Below are 18,406 nucleotides of genomic sequence, written 5' to 3'. Positions count from 1 at the left end.
AGTCTATCTGCTGTTATCAGTCTGTCTTCAGTAAAGAGCTCTGCATGGTGTATATTGTTGTATTGTATGATTATGAAATAGATAAGCTGTATCTGCCTCCAAGCTTCGGGAGGGCATGTATAAAGGGCTCTGAGAGGTTTCTTGTGACAAACATATCCATGGCAAAGATGAAGGACTTGGGGAAAATTCTCTTTCTTTTGAGCGTCTGTTGGAGCTGTAGTCATGGGGAACATTCACAGGACTTTATGCTCTTAGCAGGTCCATTAACCAACCAATTCATCAAGGATTTGAAAACAAACCCTTTTGCCAGTCAGACTTTGCCGTCAGGGGCTTTAGATGCTGACGATGTCTTTGACTGCAGAGAGCATCTTCCAGCAGAGGCCAGAGACTACTTCCAGTACCTTCAGAGCAGAGGGGTGACCCATTTCAAAGTTTCTCTGTCCTGGTTAAACATCCTTCCCACAGGTGAGTCCAGCCAGCCCCATGAAGACACAGTGGCCTGCTACAGGAACCTTGTGAAGGAGCTGACAGAGTCAGGCATTGAGCCTTTGCTGGAGCTCCATCGCTCCACATTACCAGAAGGCCTTAGAAGCAGATATGGAGGCTGGGAGAACCCAGTCATGGGACAGGTCTTTCAAGACTATGCAGGTTTTATCTTCACCAAGTTCGGAGACCTGGTCAACTCGTACATCACATTTAGCCACTTACATGAGCTCAGAGGTTCTTCACAGTTTCAACATGCTTTCCAGTCCCATGTAGATGTGTATAAACTCTACCATCACATGTTTAAAGGTAAGATAACAATGCATTTCTCCATAAATGTTGCCCAATGATCAAGTTTATCAACTTCAGTGTTGTTTAGCTGAGATTTAAACCATGCCCAAAATATTCATGGTTGAAAAGTCATATTATTTCATCTGTAAAACATTATGCACTATTTTAAGTGCATGAAGACATCTTAAGTGATGTTTGCACACTTTATATCCAAAAGTATCCAGACATGCATTTTAATGAGTGAATTCAGCTGCTTTGGCGTTTACAAAAGTGAACCCATTGCTGCCACAGACAGTCAAAATTGCCTAATTGCCCTAGCAAAGCATTGGAAATACACTGTTAGAAATAAAGGTACTGTGCAGGTACATTTCTCGTTCATCAAGGTACAAACAATTTAAATGTTGGTACAAGTGTGTACCTTACATAAGTTTTTCCCAGAGGAAAAGTACTTATTTGTACCTTTTCGAAACCTCATGTTTTAAAACAGAACAATAAAAAAAAAAAGACTGGAGACGAGACGGGGTGTGTGGAGTCAATTCAACTTAGAAAACATGATTTCAATGGATTTTGGTACAATTATGTTTCCTGACCAAAGGTACTGAGATGTACCCTTGAGGGTACCACCCCAGTGACAGGTGCATACCTTTTTTCTGAGAGTGTAGAATGGGACACTCTGCACATGAGCCTAAGGTAATGGCAAGTGTCAACTACAGCAGTGGTTCTCAAACTTGTCCTCAAGGATCTTCAGACGGTCCTAACCTGATCTAACCTAACTTGGATATACCGCAAAAATGTGGACTATCTGGGGGACCCTGAGGACCAGGTTGAGAACCTCTGAGATAGGTGGTTATAAAGCTTCCCCAGCACTACCCTGTGGAGAAGTAGAACTGCATTCTGGAGAACCCTCCAATACCTGTATTAGTTGAAGTGGCATTTATGGTCCAGAACTAATTATCTAACATCAGTAGGTGACCTCACTAATGCTTTCAACTGCAATCAAATCCTCACAGCAATGTCTCAACATCTGGTGTAATGTCTTCTCAGAAGAGCAGAGGCTGTTACTGCAGCAAAGGGGGAGCAAACTCCCTATTAATACCTTTGATTTCAGAAGAAAAAGTTGGATGTACAGGTCTCTGCAAACTTTTGGACACATGGTGTAAGATGCAAAGAAATAGGAGGCTCAAATAAAAGATGTAGAAAAGGCAGCTGCTGCTGTATTCATGAAGATTTAATACGTAGATGACATCTGCAAGGTCTTTTTTCAGCAGAATGTCTTAAAATTGTCTGCTATTTTGCAGAACTTGTTAGACTCTTTAAATAAAATTGGCCTAGAAGTATCCAGGAGTTATATTGGGTCATGGAAAGCTGGGCTTGACAAACATAATTGTGACACTGCATAGAACAACCTTATAATTTATACAGTCTTAATTAACTCCATGCTAATCCATATAAGGAGTAAAGATGGGGTAAGAAGCATGCAAACAACCTGACATTCCAACCTGGTGCTCCATGGCATTTTCAGACACATAAAATAATGTAACAAACAGGTGGACTGTTAATACTGTCTGTTACATTACATATACCATTTAGACCTCTAACTCCTGATAAGAAGTCCAATCTCTTGATTCCTAATTTCTAATTGCTGGTGAATCACTTAATTGATCATAGTTTAGCAGAGTGATAGAGTACATTATTTACAGGAGGCACAGCTACAGGTAGTGTGCGCTCCTTCATCTTCTTTTTTAATTAAGCTCTCTTGGCACGACCTTTACTGCTCCATTTGCTTGTTTAGTCATTGCGGATAGTGCAGCTGTTTTTAAGGAATGAGCTAAGTAATATGGGACGTTTAGGAGATTATCTTTCTCACCACACCCTTCTATTTCTATTCAGCCTCACCCTCATTTTGCACATAGTGTTCATGATTGCACTTGCATGAAAGTAAGGCTTGGATACACCCTCATGACGTGCCATATAGCAGCAACAGCAATAGAGGCAAAACTGGACACTCTGATTCTTTACGATAGAACCCACAGAATACAACATCATGAAAAACACTCAGGCAAGCAATATTGGTAGATGAGTATGCTGACGAGATGGTCCCCAGGTCCCTTTTGTCATTTGTGACTCAAAAACAATATATCACTAGTATTCTGTTCTTCACAATGTTATCTGAAAGAGTGTGCGCTCAGTTTTACAATGGTTGCATCATACTAGTATTGTTCTTAGGCATTACATGCTAAATAAGTTAAATGTAATGTTTTAATACATTTAACTGGACATTTCTGCTATGAAACATCTTAAATTGATGCAAGACTGTAAGGACAGTAGTAGGTCAGTTAAAAAGACTCGGTGACCGTCTTGATTTTTATCTTCAATGTAATATCTATAATATGCTGTAATGTTTGCTTTTGTATAAATATATTGTACTACAAGCCTAGCAGTTATGATAGATAACTATTTTTTCAGATGGCCGTGTGTCCCTTGGAATGAGAGCCAGTGATGTCGCCAGTCTGTCCCAAACAGAACCCATGTACGCGGTAAGAGTTTGGGACTGGCCCGAATATCCCCACACAAAAATGCAATATATAAAAAAATATATGCAGCACTATGTAAACATTTTAGGTACTTGAGAAAATTACACTTACAAACTATTTTTCTGGTCTTTAAGCATCTCACACACACATTTTCTAAACCATCTGGGTCATGGGGGGAGCTGGAGCCTATCCCAGCAGTCATTGGGCGGTAGGCAGGATATACCCTAGACAGGTCGCCAGTCCATCGCAGGGCAGACACTGTAAGCATCAATTTTCTTTTAATAATAATAATAATAATAATAACAATGATCATCTTTATTTATATAGTACTTTTCATGCCAGTGGCAGCTCAAAGTGCTTTACAGACAGGTGATAAAGCTTAAAGAGGAACTCGATTTTGCAAAATTACTTGATCATTCAATGACTTACATGTGAACACAATCATTCAGAGTTGTTCGGTGTGAAACGTGTCTTTCTAGAGAAATTTGCAGAGTCAGAATTGTTCACTATTATAGTACTATGAACCAGACATCCGACACTTTAAATGGCTCTAAAAAATCCCATTAAGTTAATACACAGAGGGGTTATAAATGAATTGCTTGATACCTGAGATATTGTTTTGTGATAGTTTTGTTATAAAGTTTCAGCCCAAAGCGTATTTTTACTATAAACTGTTACTTCAGGATTACTTCCGTGTTTTCTTTGGTGTCAACAACAAACTACTTGCTACTCCTCTTACCAGTCCATGGGGTAGGATAGCAAGGTAGATAGTTTTTGTTAGTTTTTTTTGTTTTGTTTTTTTTGGACGGCCTACTTTAGACGGTCTGTTGTAAGCTAGGAATGACATATGTTCGGTGGCTAATGACAACTAATGTATTTCACTCATGAACGTTTCTCACCTTGATTCCAGTTTCTGCTGGAGTGAAACTGCGGGTGTGTAAATCTGCGGTTTAGCAGTCAGACCCTTCTCCAAAACGTGTGCCTGGCAGGGGGGCAAATGCAGGGCATTGTAAGGAAAAAATAGTACCCAACAAAAACATATTTTTTTTTAATTCAGCACTACTTTACCATTATCAGCGTGACATATTAAAATGCACAAGACACATGCACGCACAAATTCACTGGTCATTTTGGACAGCAAATAAAATGGTGATATTTGTAGTGTAGACATAACAACGTCTGGTTCCTAGTACTATAATGGTGTACTTTGACATGGTAAATTTCTCTAGAAAGGTGCATTTCACACCAAACCACTCTGAATGATTTTGTTTACATCTAAACCATTAAATAATTACTTAATTTCTCAAAATCGATTGAGTTCCCCATTAAAAGTAAATTATAAACAGGAAATTATGAGTACCATCATATAATAAAAAACAGATCAGATTAAAAAGATAAATACCAAGAGACGTAGAGTTTTAATTAAATGCTAAGTTAAAGAGATATGTTTTTAAATGTTTCTTAAAAGTGTGCCCTGAGCTTGACTGTCTAATAAAAGGTGGAATTAAGTTCCACATTTTAGAAGCACAATAACCAAAAGAGGCCTCTCTACATTTTCAGCATGTTACAGAAAGTCTTTGCAGGAGGTTTTTGCAGAAGGCCAGTATCTGCAGATCTAAGATCACATGCTGGAACATAAACAGAAAGACAGTCTGTGATGTAAGTGGGTGCTAGGTCATTTAGAACCTTAAAACTAGTAGTAGAACTGTAAAATCTTCTTATAAAGCAGCTTTCTCTGAGTTTTAGTACCAAGGATCAGTATTTCAGTTTTTTCATGATTTAGTTGTAAAACATTTTGTGGCATCCCCTGATAAATATTTGACGCAGAGCTTCGTTATCAGAAGGAATGGAAATGTATAACTGTGTGTTGTTAACATAGCTATTAAATTGATATAATGTTTCCTAATGGTATCACCTAGAGGTGACATGTACAAAGAGAAAAGCAAAGGCCCTAAAACTGAACCTTGTGGTGAATGATTTCCCAGTGAAACCATGAACTGTCTGTTAAATATATATGATATGATGACTTGCGCTGAGCCTGCGGTCATTTACAGCACCAGCCAATGCTGTCTCAGTACTTGATATTAGATACACATTTAATTGTTTGAAAACATTTTTTTCTACGATTTTAAAAAGGAAGGTTTGGAAATTATTTAGTATGGAAGGATCCATGTTACTCTTTTTTAGTAGAGGCTTCTCCAAAGCAGTTTTAAAAGCATCTGGAAAAGCACCTGTTGACAGAGAACAGTTTACAATAGGTAAAACATCATATTGAACATAATCAAAAACCATCTTAATAAGAAAAGTAGGAATAGGGTCAAGATCACATGTGGATAAACTTAATTTGTTTATAACAGTTGTAAGCTCCTAATAATTGATAGCAGAGAAAGATGTCATTACTGATGTAGGTGGCTTATCAGGAAGGTTATAGGAGCTTGTTTCAGTTGATTAAGCTATTCTCTGTCTTATCAGGTCTACTTTATTTTGAAAATGAACTGCAAACTCTTTGTAAACTTTGGAAGATAAATAAACATGAGACACACTAGCAGAAAAGCTGGCATCAATTAGTCGGTCTACGGTCTGTCTATTTATGATAAAAACACTGATATTACAATAAATGTAAATAACTATTTGTAGTCATAATCCAATCCTAGTTAGCTAATCAACCCTTCGTTAAACTGAATCAGTTGTGTTGGTGATGAAATTTGACAAATCCATATAGATCCTACAGTCACTTTATACAAATGGGATCTGCCACAAGCTCTGCAGGACCATGGAGATTGGACCAGTGACTGTATTGTGAAAGCACTGAAAGAGTTTGCAGAATTCTGTTTCTCCAGATATGGGCGCAAAGTGAAGGTCTGGAACACTTTGGGCAGTCCCTGTTTTTTTTTTAGTAACTTTGGATATGGTATAGGGAACATCCTGCAGATATTAAGGGTGAAATTTAACCCCTTAAATGGCCAAACTTTTATTAAACACATCTGTAACCTGAGAATACCTCAGCCAGTCCATGTAGTTACTGAATAATAAGCTTTAGTATTAAGTATCAAGGAGAATTCTGGAACTAAACTGTGTTCTTCAAACTAACTCACAAGATTTCAACTACTTTTTTGAAAACAAGAAATTCTTATTATTTTGTACTGTATTTATGTTTATTAACAACTATATCTAATGCTGTATGGTGTTTTACAAGCATACTGTTATTATTACAATAAAATGTTTTAAATAATGTGCTTAGGTGCCTTAGTATTGTTTTTGAACTTATTTACAATTTTGAAGTATATTGAATTCTATAGGTTGGAATATGTTTTTCTATGGGTCAGCTGTCTAACTGTATTTGTTATGTACACACATCAGTTATACCCTTCTTATTTTCTGCTCAGGAATATATTGATTTCTTGTCTGTGCACATGGAGTATGACTGCACTACCAAAACAAGTCTGACGAAGGCAGTAACAGAAATGCAGGTAATTCACAATTGTGTCCACTTTCCAAACTTCTGTAGCCAACTTTTAAAGAATATTACCTTTAGTAATGTAACACAACGTCAAGGCAAAAGAGAATTGAAATGTACTTTTTTCTCTTTCCTCATATGTGGCAGATACTCACTTTCATTTGGATAATATTTAGCAAGTAGTCTTAAATGCATTACTGTCTGTCTTGCCTAGGGAGACTGTGGTCAATTCCACTTTGAAACTAATTCAGTTTCTTGTTTCAGATGACAATCGGTCAACGAAACATTCTTATGTATCAGATGAACATCAAGAACTGTGCTGACAGAAATTTTCAACCCCTCATCAGCGTCCTTGAAGGTAAAAGTCCCCGTCTACTCTCCAGCGATATGGTCTAGTGTTTTACGTAATCCACCCTTGTAACAGCTGGTCACATGTTAATACACCAACTACACAAATCTTTGAAAGATAACAATATCATAAACTGGAAGGGTTTCTGATTGCTTGAAAGGCCACAAGACACTTCGCTTTATAGCACTTGTTAAAATATCGTGAGATCGTGAGAAGCAGAAAGTGCAGGCAACTTCTAAAACTGAACTTTTTCAGCAGATTTCTTTAAAAAACTGAAATGCAAGTTTCTTGAAATGAATAGAAGCTGTAATAACGACGAAGAGCAAACACACTAAATACTGAAGATTCTGATATCAAGTTTAACTGTTGAGACGTCTGTAATTTTCTGTTTTTGATGCTGACGAAAAACAAAAACATGTACTTAATGACTGTTTTGACTGGAAATTCAATAAATGGAGGGTGGTCTCTGATCTCTGACGTTTGCAAAGTACTGAACATAATTATTTTAATCCTTCAGCTTTAAGAAACACAGACATTCATCTTATGGGCTGTGATATCACTGAATTGTTGGGAAACCTTGATCAAGAAGATGCAAGGTAAAACAAAAAAAACATAATAATGCATAACAATATTTCTGCAACAATGTCACGTTTTATACTTTTTGAGTCGTACCAACTTCTTTTCTTTAGAATGTACAGTGTGCAGACTGAAGATACAAAGGCTGATAGCGAGGAGCAAAGTACATCTGCTCTCTCTTATCAGAAGGTCTGGGAGAAATTCAGAGCTCAAAGCCCATCTGAAAGAGATCTCTTCCTCAATGGCTCATTCCCAGATGGATTCCAATGGGCAGCCTCCTCTGAGTCTTTCAAAGTGGAGGGTGGCTGGACTGAACATGGGAAAGGGGAGACTATCTGGGATCATTTTGGCCATGAAGGCAAAGTCTTTGATAATCAGACTGCTGATCTGGCATGTGATAGTTATCACAAGGTGGACTATGATGTGTACTTGCTCAGGGGCATGCTCTCCCCAATCTATCAGTTCTCCATTTCTTGGGCTCGCATTTTCCCAACTGGTCAGAAAGAAAGCCTGCTGGAACAAGGGGCACTGTATTATGAAAAGCTGATTGACACACTTCTGCAATCAGGAATAGAGCCTACAGTCACTTTACACCATTGGGATCTGCCACAAGCTCTACAGGACCATGGAGGTTGGACTAATGCCTCCATTGTGGAGGCATTCAAAGAGTTTGCTGACTTTTGCTTCTCTAGATACGGAGACAAAGTGAAGACCTGGAACACTTTTGGCAGTCCCTGGGTGGTCAGTAACTTTGGATATGGTACTGGGGAACATCCTCCAGGTATTAAGGACCCCAGTGTGGCTTCTTATCAGGTATGTTTCAAGATTGTTTCCATAACCTAAGAATATGTTATTAGCATTACATATTTTAATCTGCCTGTTTTGATCTCAGGTGACACACAACATAATAAAGGCCCATGCAGAGGCCTGGCATGTCTACAATGATAAATACAGGAAGAATCAGGGTGGGAAAGTGGGCATTGCTCTCAACTCAGACTGGGCTGAACCTAAGAACTCTGATAGTGCCCAGGACATAGAGGCTGCAGAGCGCTACCTGAACTCCATACTGGGATGGTTTGCTCACCCCATATTTGTAGATGGAGATTATCCAGCATTGCTGAAGAAACAGATTGATCTGAAGAAAACTGAATGTGGCAAAGACCTGGCTGTGCTCCCAGTCTTTACAGAAGAAGAGAAAAAGATGATCAAGGGCACGGCTGACTTCTTTGGGCTAAATCACCACACTTCTCGGCTTATCAGCGAGAGCCGGGGCAGCTGTGTCCCTGGACCAGACAGTGTTGGGGACTTTGAAAGTGATATTGACCCAACCTGGCCCACCACGGCGTCAAGCCAAATCCAGTCTGTACCATGGGGGCTTCGCCGTTTGCTGAATTATATTGCCGCAGAGTACACATCAGTGACCAACGTGCCCATTTACATCACTGGAAACGGAATGCCAACAGAGTACAACAGCGATGTGCTCAATGACACTCAGCGCGTAGGCTTCCTTAAGTCATACATCAATGAGGCAATGAAAGGTAATTATTAAGGTCAATAAGTTGTATATATTGAGTGACCATTAGGTATGGTCCTAACAAAAACCTTGATTACTAACATTTTAGGGTGCATTTTTATTTTAAATTGTTTTAATATATGTGGAATTGGTTTGCTGATGAAGGTCTATGCAAGTATCCTGTAAATGTTCTAATATGTTAAAGGGCCCATATCATATAGAATTTGCCTTTCCCCACTTTTTTATATAAAGGATGTTATATGTAGTATGTAAACATTGTTAACGTTTCAAAACGTGCCATTCGCTCCCCAGTCCCTACAGTGCATAAATGACAACTAAGTTGCAAAAACAGCCTGTTTTTAATTGAATGTTTTTGTGGTGTCACGAAAAACAACAAATTTACATACAATCATCTAAAAAAATTTTAGGTACACCTGGTCAAATTACATGTTTTAATGCTGTGAAAATAAGCTAAAAACAGAGAACACACTTCTGCAAATTTTAATGCACAACTACTATTTATTTGCTAAATTTTACATATTGAACAAAATAAAAACATAAAATGTGATCTGTGCAAAGGTTCTGATAAATTCTGCAAATAAATCAAAAGTGTGCACAAAAATTTGCTGAGAAATGACATATTTTAGTGTTTTGTCTGTAGATGATGTGTTAATTTCACTTAGAAAATGAGCAAAGCATGTCATTAATGCAGGGGTGTTCAAAATTTGCATTTGTATATCCACCTCTTCAGCTGACAGCAGTTTAACCCCACCCATTCACGCTGATGTTATTGGTAGTGTTTCAGCCTGGACTGCTTTTTGAATGTGGAACCACACATGCCAGCCAATCACAACAGACCTTATTTGCATATATCGGTCTTAAAGGCATAGTAACAAAACCAGCCTGTTTCATTCTACGCAATAGGAGCTGGAAATTATCATGTAAAAATGAAATATGGCTATTTTTGGAACAAAAGCCACACAAATGTCATTAAACAGACCTCAGGGGAAAAAACAAGAAAAATACAGGATTTGGGCCCTTTAACAAACTGTATTCAATCTCAACTAATTTGTTGAATCTGTTAATACAGCCATCCACTTGGACAGTGTTGCCGTCCAGAGGTTCACAGTGCAGTCCCTGTTAGATGGATTTGAGGGTCCTCAAGGCTACAGTCAAAGATTTGGACTGCATTTTGTGAATTTTGAGAATTCTGATACACCCAGAACCCCAAAAGCTTCAGCTTACTACTACTCTCGGGTCATTGAAAGAAATGGTTTTGAGGACAAAAAACCGACCTCTTTTAGTCAAATCTTTGGTAAAATGAAGGATGGTTCAAAGCTTCCCACTCTACCACCATCTGAAGTTCCCTCAAGATCAAAAGTTGTGTGGGAGAAATTTTCACCTCAATCCAAATTTCAGACAAAGTTTTATCACTATGGAACATTTCCAGATGATTTCCAATGGGGTGTTTCGTCCTCATCATATCAAATCGAAGGTGGCTGGGATGCTGATGGGAAAGGACCTAGTGTGTTTGACACTTTCACCCACACACCTGGTTCCATCCTAAACAATGACACTGGTGATGTGGCTTGTGACAGCTATAACAGATTTGAAGAAGATCTCTATATGTTAAGAGCCCTGAAAGTAAAAGCATATAGGTTCTCTTTATCCTGGCCCAGAATATTCCCCAATGGTTACAGAGATTCCTTAAACATGAAAGGAGTTGACTATTATAACAGACTCATAGATGGTCTTATAGCATATAATATTACACCAATGGTGACGCTTTACCACTGGGACCTTCCCCAAGCTCTTCAAGACATCAATGGCTGGGACAATGTCGATATAATTGACATATTCAACGACTACTGTGACTTCTGCTTCCAAACCTTTGGAGACAGAGTGAAGTTTTGGATGACTTTCAACGAACCCTATGTAATTGCATGGGTAGGCTATGGGCTGGGAGTACTACCCCCTAATGTCAAAAGTCCTGGAGATGCTCCTTATAGGGTAGCACATAACCTCTTAAAGGCTCATGCTAAAGCCTACCACACATATGATGATAAATACAGAAAAACACAACAAGGGTTGGTATCCATTAGTGTGAGCTCTGAGTGGTTTGAGCCACTAGATGTAAACGTACCCCGAGAGGTGGCAGCTGCTGACCGTGCGCTCCAGTTCCAACTTGGATGGTTTGCACATCCCATCTTTAAAAATGGAGACTATCCTGATGCAATGAAGTGGCAGGTAGGGAACAAGAGTGAACTTCAAGGTTTAGCTGAATCCAGGATGCCAACTTTTACCGAAGAGGAGAAAGCCTACATCCAAGGCACTGCCGACATCTTCTGCCTCAATACTTACACTACCAGAATGGCACGTCATGTAACTCGTTGGCTTTCCACACAGTCTTATGAATATGATCAGGATATTACAGTAGAAGATGTGGCAGACTCTCATGCTACTGCAATGAAAGAATTGAGGGCAGCAGCTTGGGGACTGAGAAGACTTCTCAACTGGATAAAAGAGGAGTATGGGAACCCTGAAATTTACATAACAGAGAATGGAGTCTCTACAGATACTAGCAAAACAGTAGACGACCCAGAAAGAATATTCTTCCTGAAGACCTACGTTGATGAAGCTCTAAAAGGTGCAGTGATGTTGTTATTTAGTTAATGTCTTTTTAAAAGCACCACATGAAAGTAATACATGTTGAATAATGAATGAATCTGATGTTGAAAGTGTTGTTTTTTTTTTTATTTTATTTTAGCTCACAACCTAGATGGAGTACGTCTGAAGGGCTACACAGCGTGGTCTCTCTTGGACTCTTTTGAGTGGCTTAATGGCTACAGTGTTGGCTTTGGACTCCACCATGTAGACTTCACCCACCCAGATCGGCCAAGAACTCCAAAACGCAGCGCTCACTTTTACCACCAAATAATGAGACAGAATGGTTTTCCATTGCCAGTGGAAGAGGAGCCAATTTATGGCCACTTTCCTGAAGGATTTGTGTGGAGTGTAGCTACAGCATCTTATCAGGTAAACTAGTATCCCCTCATATGATGTTCTTGTACTTGGAAGCCTCTTAATTATTCCTGTATTTTGTCATGTTCCCGACCTTAGATTGAAGGCGGCTGGAGAGCAGATGGGAAAGGTTTAAGCATCTGGGACACGTTTGCACACACAGGTCTTAAGATATCAAATGATGACACCGGGGACATTGCCTGTGATAGCTACAACAAAATCAGTGAGGATGTTGAAATGCTCAAAAAACTCAGGGTCAGCCACTATCGTTTCTCCATATCATGGCCAAGAATTCTGCCTGATGGAACTACAAGAGAAATCAACCAAGCAGGACTGAACTATTATCATCGGCTGGTGGATGCACTTCTGGCAGCTAACATCAAGCCTCAGGTGAACAAAACAATGCCTCCATTTTTGAACTACATAGTCACATATTTAATTTAAAGCATTAACTGGCCAGAACTCAAGCTAAATCTGTATTAACCTCTTAAAATCCCAGGCTTATTACATACTAAGGCTTATTATTCAGTAACTACTTCAATGTAAACTGGCTGAGCTATTCTTAGGTTATAGAAGTGTGTAATAAAACTTTGGGTCCCACTGATAGGCCCTGACCATTTAAGGGGTTAGGCTAAACTGGAATTTTATTGATTTTTCAAAAATTCTGCATAATTTAATAGTTGAAATATGGCCATTTTATATGCTATCCTAAACGACCAGTGAACCTACCCCTCTGAGTTCTTATATGTTGATAATAGCAAATTAGTCATAAATCTGAAAAAAAGGTTAAGGTACTATCTTGCTTTACATGACCTACATGTACCCCTCCACCAAGAATGAATTTTAAAACAGGTTTTAGGCCAAACCTTCTCAAAACTATCATAAAACTTTGTCCCAGGCATCAGGCAGCGTAATTCTTAAACATTTTGCATAATAACTGAGGCAATTTTTAGAGGCAGTAAACACAGATGTCTGGTTCCTGTCACCACCACTGTGAACAATTCTTATTCTGAACATTTCTGATTCTTATTTCTCTTAGAACTGAGAATTTTACAACAAACCACTCCAAATGACTATGTATACATCTTAACCATTCAGTCTTGCAGAAATTTTGAAAAATCAGTTCCCCTTCTACTTAATATATTGTCACTGTCAGGACAAACCTTGTATTTCCAAATTGGTAACTTTACATGAGAAAGAAAAGGCATACTTAATTCAATTTATTCATACTTTTTATTTTTTTATTTATATTTTCTATTGGTCCATTCATCCTGAAATGTTCACATAATATAAAGGGCGGATAACATTTTAAAATTATATATAAAAAGAAGACAAAAATGTTTTATCCCAAGAGTGACAGTGACAGTGAAGTATGGATATAAAAATTGATCTCACTATCATTTTTACCTATTTGGGTATTCAAATAAGTTATGTTTGGTTTAGAATAAAAATACAATTAAAATAAATAAAATTTTGTACAGTTTTTTACTGGGTATCCAGCATCGAACTACATAAATACAGAAATTGCATGTCATGTGAATTCTGCCCTCATTTATTCATAACAGTTTCAAATATTTTGAAAACTGTTACAGTGGGACAAAACATACTTAGTTGGCTGTCTGTATACTTGGGGTGGCGCCCAAGGAAATTATATGTGTGGGAAACACTTCCCTGGCTTTCGACCAGTCAAGTTGCATCACAGACTATGGGGTTTCATAATAATAAGCATTAGGATGTAACAAGACTGGGATTTTAGGGGTTTAACTGAATACTGATGTAACTTTAGATATGGATTTGTTTGACAAATCACTGGACAAAATGTTTGCTGGCCCAACTAATTTTGTAAATCTCATTACTTTGAAGCATGGTTTACTCTCTGTCTATAATTTTAAAAATGAAAAATGCAAAAATGGATGTTTTTTTCCATCTGCAAACAGGACAACTTGGTGCTGATGGTCCAAAAATGTTTGGCATGTATGATTTTTTCCTCTATTCCATACTAACAGGTAACCCTGTATCACTGGGATCTCCCTCAAGCATTGCAAAATGTTGGAGGCTGGGAGAATGACACAGTTGTTGAAAGGTTCAGGGACTATGCCGATGTTGTCTTTAGTAATCTGGGAGACAAAGTAAAGTTTTGGATCACTATTAACGAGCCCTACAATGTTGCAAACGTTGGACATGGGTACGGCGTCGCTGCACCAGGTACAGTAATGATTAAAAGTCTTAAAAAAATTATAAATACACATTGATTTGCGTGAAGATGTAAGTACAGGTGCTCCTCCTCTGTTCAGGCATAAGCTTCCGGCCTGGCACGGCACCCTATATCGTCGGCCACAACCTCATTAAGGCGCATGCTGAGGCTTGGCACTTGTATAATGACAAGTACCGTGCCAAACAGGGTGGTATTGTCGGTATTACCATAAACTCAGACTGGGCAGAGCCTAGAAACCCCTACAAACAAGAGGATATTGATGTGGCCAGGCGTGTTGTGGAAGTAAGAACTAGTTCTTCAGTTCGTATGACTCAATTGTATGAACCTGTCTGAAAATGAACTGTGATATCTTCTTTAAGCTCTCAACCTCTGAATAATGCAGTTCCAGATTGGCTGGTTTGCTCATCCTGTGTTTAATGGAGATTACAGCGATTTAATGAAGAACAGAATACGAGAAAGAAGCCTGGCTGCTGGTCGTCCCATATCACGGTAACCAAAATTTCACTTCTGTGACACAATCAAAAATATTAACTAAATATTACAACTATTGCCACCGAGGGCCTGCATCCAGGTCTGCAAGATTCAGATTTCATGCTAAACTAACTATTAATACGTCTTTGCAGTCTTCCGGAATTTACCCCAGAAGAGGTGAAAAGGATAAAAGGCACTTATGATTACTTCGGGTTCAATCATTACACGACAGTCTTGGCTTATAACCTAGATTACAAAAACCTCCAGAGCTATGACGCAGACAGGTAACAGTCTAATTACAGATTTATGATGATGGCCAAAAAGATGGAAATTATGAAATTTTCAGAAATGTTCAGAATTTGTCAGGAATTTTCAGAAATCTTTGGAAATTTTCAGAAATTTTCACTTGTACTTTTATCCTATAAAGGGGAGCGGGAACTGTTCATGACCGCTCATGGCTGGACTCTGGATCAGCATGGCTGAAAGTGACTCCACCTGGATTTAGAAAAATTCTGAACTTCATCAAGAATGAGTATGGAAACCCTCCCATTTATATCACTGAGAATGGCATCTCTGAAAAAGGAGATATGGACCTGAATGACATTCACAGAATTCACTACTATGAAAACTACATCAATCAGGCTCTCAAAGGTACAAATTCACTTCCATTCAAGAAACTGAACCAACTTTATGAAAAGTGTTCTAAAATAAAATATGCCATCACTCAAAAGTCACTATTTAAAAGTTTAGAATCACTGGTTCAATTATAATATAAGCAGTTTGTTGAGGGTATGTGTAATGAAATGATGCTATTAAGATGTTACTACTCTATAACTTTATAAGTTTGAAGCCGTAAAAATGAAGAAATGTTGTTTACAGTAATGAACAGAGAGGTCAAAAATAATGATAGAGGAATTTGTATAACATTGAGAATTTGAAAAGTGGTGATCAAATATTGAGGCAGATTATTACTTTAAATCATTATTTTGGTAATTATTTATTATTATTCAGAGGATTGCTATAAATAGATTATTATAACATATTACTTATCATTAAATAGCATATAGATGTTCTCAAAACCTTAAATTTATTAAAATACCTTCTGGTGTCTAGCTTCTAGTATATCAATCTACACTGTGATGATGATATATATATATATATATATATATATATATATATATATATATATATATATATATATATATATATAATCAAGTGATTCCAAACCTTTGAACAGTAGTGTAAGTGTGCGCAGCACAAGCTTTTATATTAATCTTTACTGGTTGAAGTGACACATAAATCACAATCATATGTTATTAGGTTGTAGTATTGCATTTTAATGACACTAAAGATGCTACTTTTTATCTTATAGCTTACTTGATTGACGGAGTGGACATACGTGGCTACACCGCTTGGACATTGATGGACAATCTGGAGTGGGCCGTTGGTTTTGCTGAGAAATTTGGCTTCTTCTATGTCAATCGTTCTGACCCATCTCTGCCACGTATACCCAAGAAATCAGCCACATATTACGCCACCGTGATCAACTGCAATGGCTTCCCAGACCCTCTCCAAGGACCCCATGAATGTCAGACTCTTGAACCTGAAGGTAAGTGCCATCAGAACATTTGCAATCTCCTTCAGTAAAGCTAACAAATCAACACTAACTGCTTTGTTTCTACAGGAACAGAATCTCCTCCCAGTCCTCCACCCTCTCCAGAGGTGGTGAATTTTCTGGGTTTGGAGGTGTCTCCTCCAGATGCTGAGGTGGCCCTCTATGTCCTCTTCAGTCTCACCATTGCAGGCGTGATCGCAGCTGCTCTCATCACCTACCAATTCATCAGAGTAAAAAAGAAATCAAAACGCCCCGTGGAGGAGCACATAAGCCTTGAGAAGAAGTTCTGATGAATCGTTTATATCTGTATTTTGTGTACACTAAGGCCAGGCTAGGCTAAGGTATCAACATTCACGACTTTTATTGCACTGAATTACTTCAATACTCCTGAGAACTGAAAAATTCTGACATTCAATGCATAAGTTATTTAATCTTATCAGCATTCATGTGCAAAAATGCGCGCTACACAGGCGAATGGCTGTCTTAATTACATTCTGTATGTGTGTTGTTAAAAGGAAAATTCTGGAGCTGTAAGACAAAGTAGCCCCCAAAGAAAATATATTTTTTTTAATTATCACTGTTTTACTATTATTAATATTACATATAAAAATGCAGAAGATATATTTGGATTGACTTATGGCTTGGGACAGTAAATAAAATGACTATATTTGCAACGACATTGTGACCCTTGGTTCTGGTCACTATTTTTGTAATTATTATAGTCAAAACATTTCTCTACTATGCACCATTTCACATGGAAAGATGTTTTTACATCTCAGCTACTGAACTGAACTATGCAGAATTTGTCCTTTAACTTTAGTATTTATTGATTAATCTGCAGTGTGTTGTGGTCTGTCAATATAACCCCCATACAGCATTTCAAGCCACACCCATGTTGGTCTGTAATTTAAAAACAGTATTTAAACATTTTTTTTTCTGGAATCAGTATTAAACTCGAGGTATTCGTATCCATATTGGTCTCAGTATAGACCATTTTGACCCGTACTCAGCCCTAGTCTCCACAGGAAATTTAGTGAAGTTTCAACATTGTATAGGAATGATTTAAACATGTGTATATATCAGCAAAATATACTGGACGTTGTTTCCTTCCATGACTGTTTGTTGTATTTGAATGCTTTTGTTGATTTAGCGATGTCCTGCCATTTGTTAGTCTTTTTAGTGTTTGTTAATCTGGCCATTGTAGATAAACCATGTACTCATTCAAACACTTCTCCTTTTAAAAGTACTCTTAAAGAGAAATTCCACAGATTCTTTTTCCAATTTCTGCGTAATTCAGTTGTTCAGTTGTAAACAAAGTAATTCAGAGTGGTTTGTTGTGAAATGCTCCATTCTTAAGAAATTAGACAAATCAGAATTGTTCACAGTGATCCTGATAGGAACCAGACATATGAAGTTTTAATGCTTCTAAAAGCTCCTTCACAGAGAGTTATTACATGAAATGGTTACGAATATACTGCCTGATGTTTGAAGCATTGTTTCATGATTTTGGCCTAAAACAGATTTTTTAAAATGTGTTTGTGGTGAATGGTACATGTGGCACATTCAAAGGCAAGATAGTTCCCAAAGAAAACTTAATTCTTTGGATTTACCACTATTTACCATTATCTACATTACAGATAAAAGCTTAAAAGACCCATGTAGGTTCACTGGTGGTTTTGGATAGCATATAAAATGACTAGACATTGTGACTCCTGGTTCCTATAACCAATGCTGTAAAGAACATGTGAGTTAGTAATTTTCTCTACAATGAACCAATTCACGTTAAATCACTCTGAATGACTTTGTTTATTTTTCAGTGAGTGAATTATACAGAAACCTGGGGAAATTGGAAAATTGGTGGAGTTCCCCTTTAAGAATAAA

At 37.8% G+C, this 18,406-nt stretch overlaps 1 protein-coding gene across 2 annotated transcripts; it reads left to right on the top strand.

Annotated features, from left to right (window-relative positions):
- Nucleotides 1-79: 79 nt before the first annotated feature.
- Nucleotides 80-17,204, top strand: LOC118807452 (lactase-phlorizin hydrolase). 2 transcript variants are annotated; one of them, XM_036569468.1, is made up of 17 exons: nt 80-792; nt 3,241-3,311; nt 6,695-6,778; nt 7,030-7,123; nt 7,632-7,710; nt 7,804-8,503; nt 8,583-9,228; nt 10,294-11,850; nt 11,971-12,239; nt 12,324-12,614; nt 14,231-14,429; nt 14,519-14,721; nt 14,822-14,928; nt 15,063-15,194; nt 15,338-15,561; nt 16,283-16,519; nt 16,595-17,204. In XM_036569468.1, the coding sequence occupies exons 1-17, from the start codon at nt 159-161 to the stop codon at nt 16,813-16,815; spliced, it is 5,748 nt and encodes a 1,915-aa protein (XP_036425361.1). In that variant the 5' UTR covers nt 80-158; the 3' UTR covers nt 16,816-17,204. The 2 variants fall into 2 exon arrangements, with proteins under 2 accessions (XP_036425361.1, XP_036425368.1); XM_036569475.1 differs by lacking the exons at nt 15,063-15,194; nt 15,338-15,561; nt 16,283-16,519; nt 16,595-17,204 and having other exon boundaries at nt 14,799-14,922.
- Nucleotides 17,205-18,406: the final 1,202 nt, after the last annotated feature.

This window comes from Colossoma macropomum, unplaced genomic scaffold (assembly GCF_904425465.1).
Source record: "Colossoma macropomum unplaced genomic scaffold, Colossoma_macropomum, whole genome shotgun sequence".
Taxonomy (NCBI): Eukaryota; Metazoa; Chordata; class Actinopteri; order Characiformes; family Serrasalmidae; genus Colossoma; species Colossoma macropomum.
This window is presented reverse-complemented; position numbering and strand designations above follow the sequence as displayed.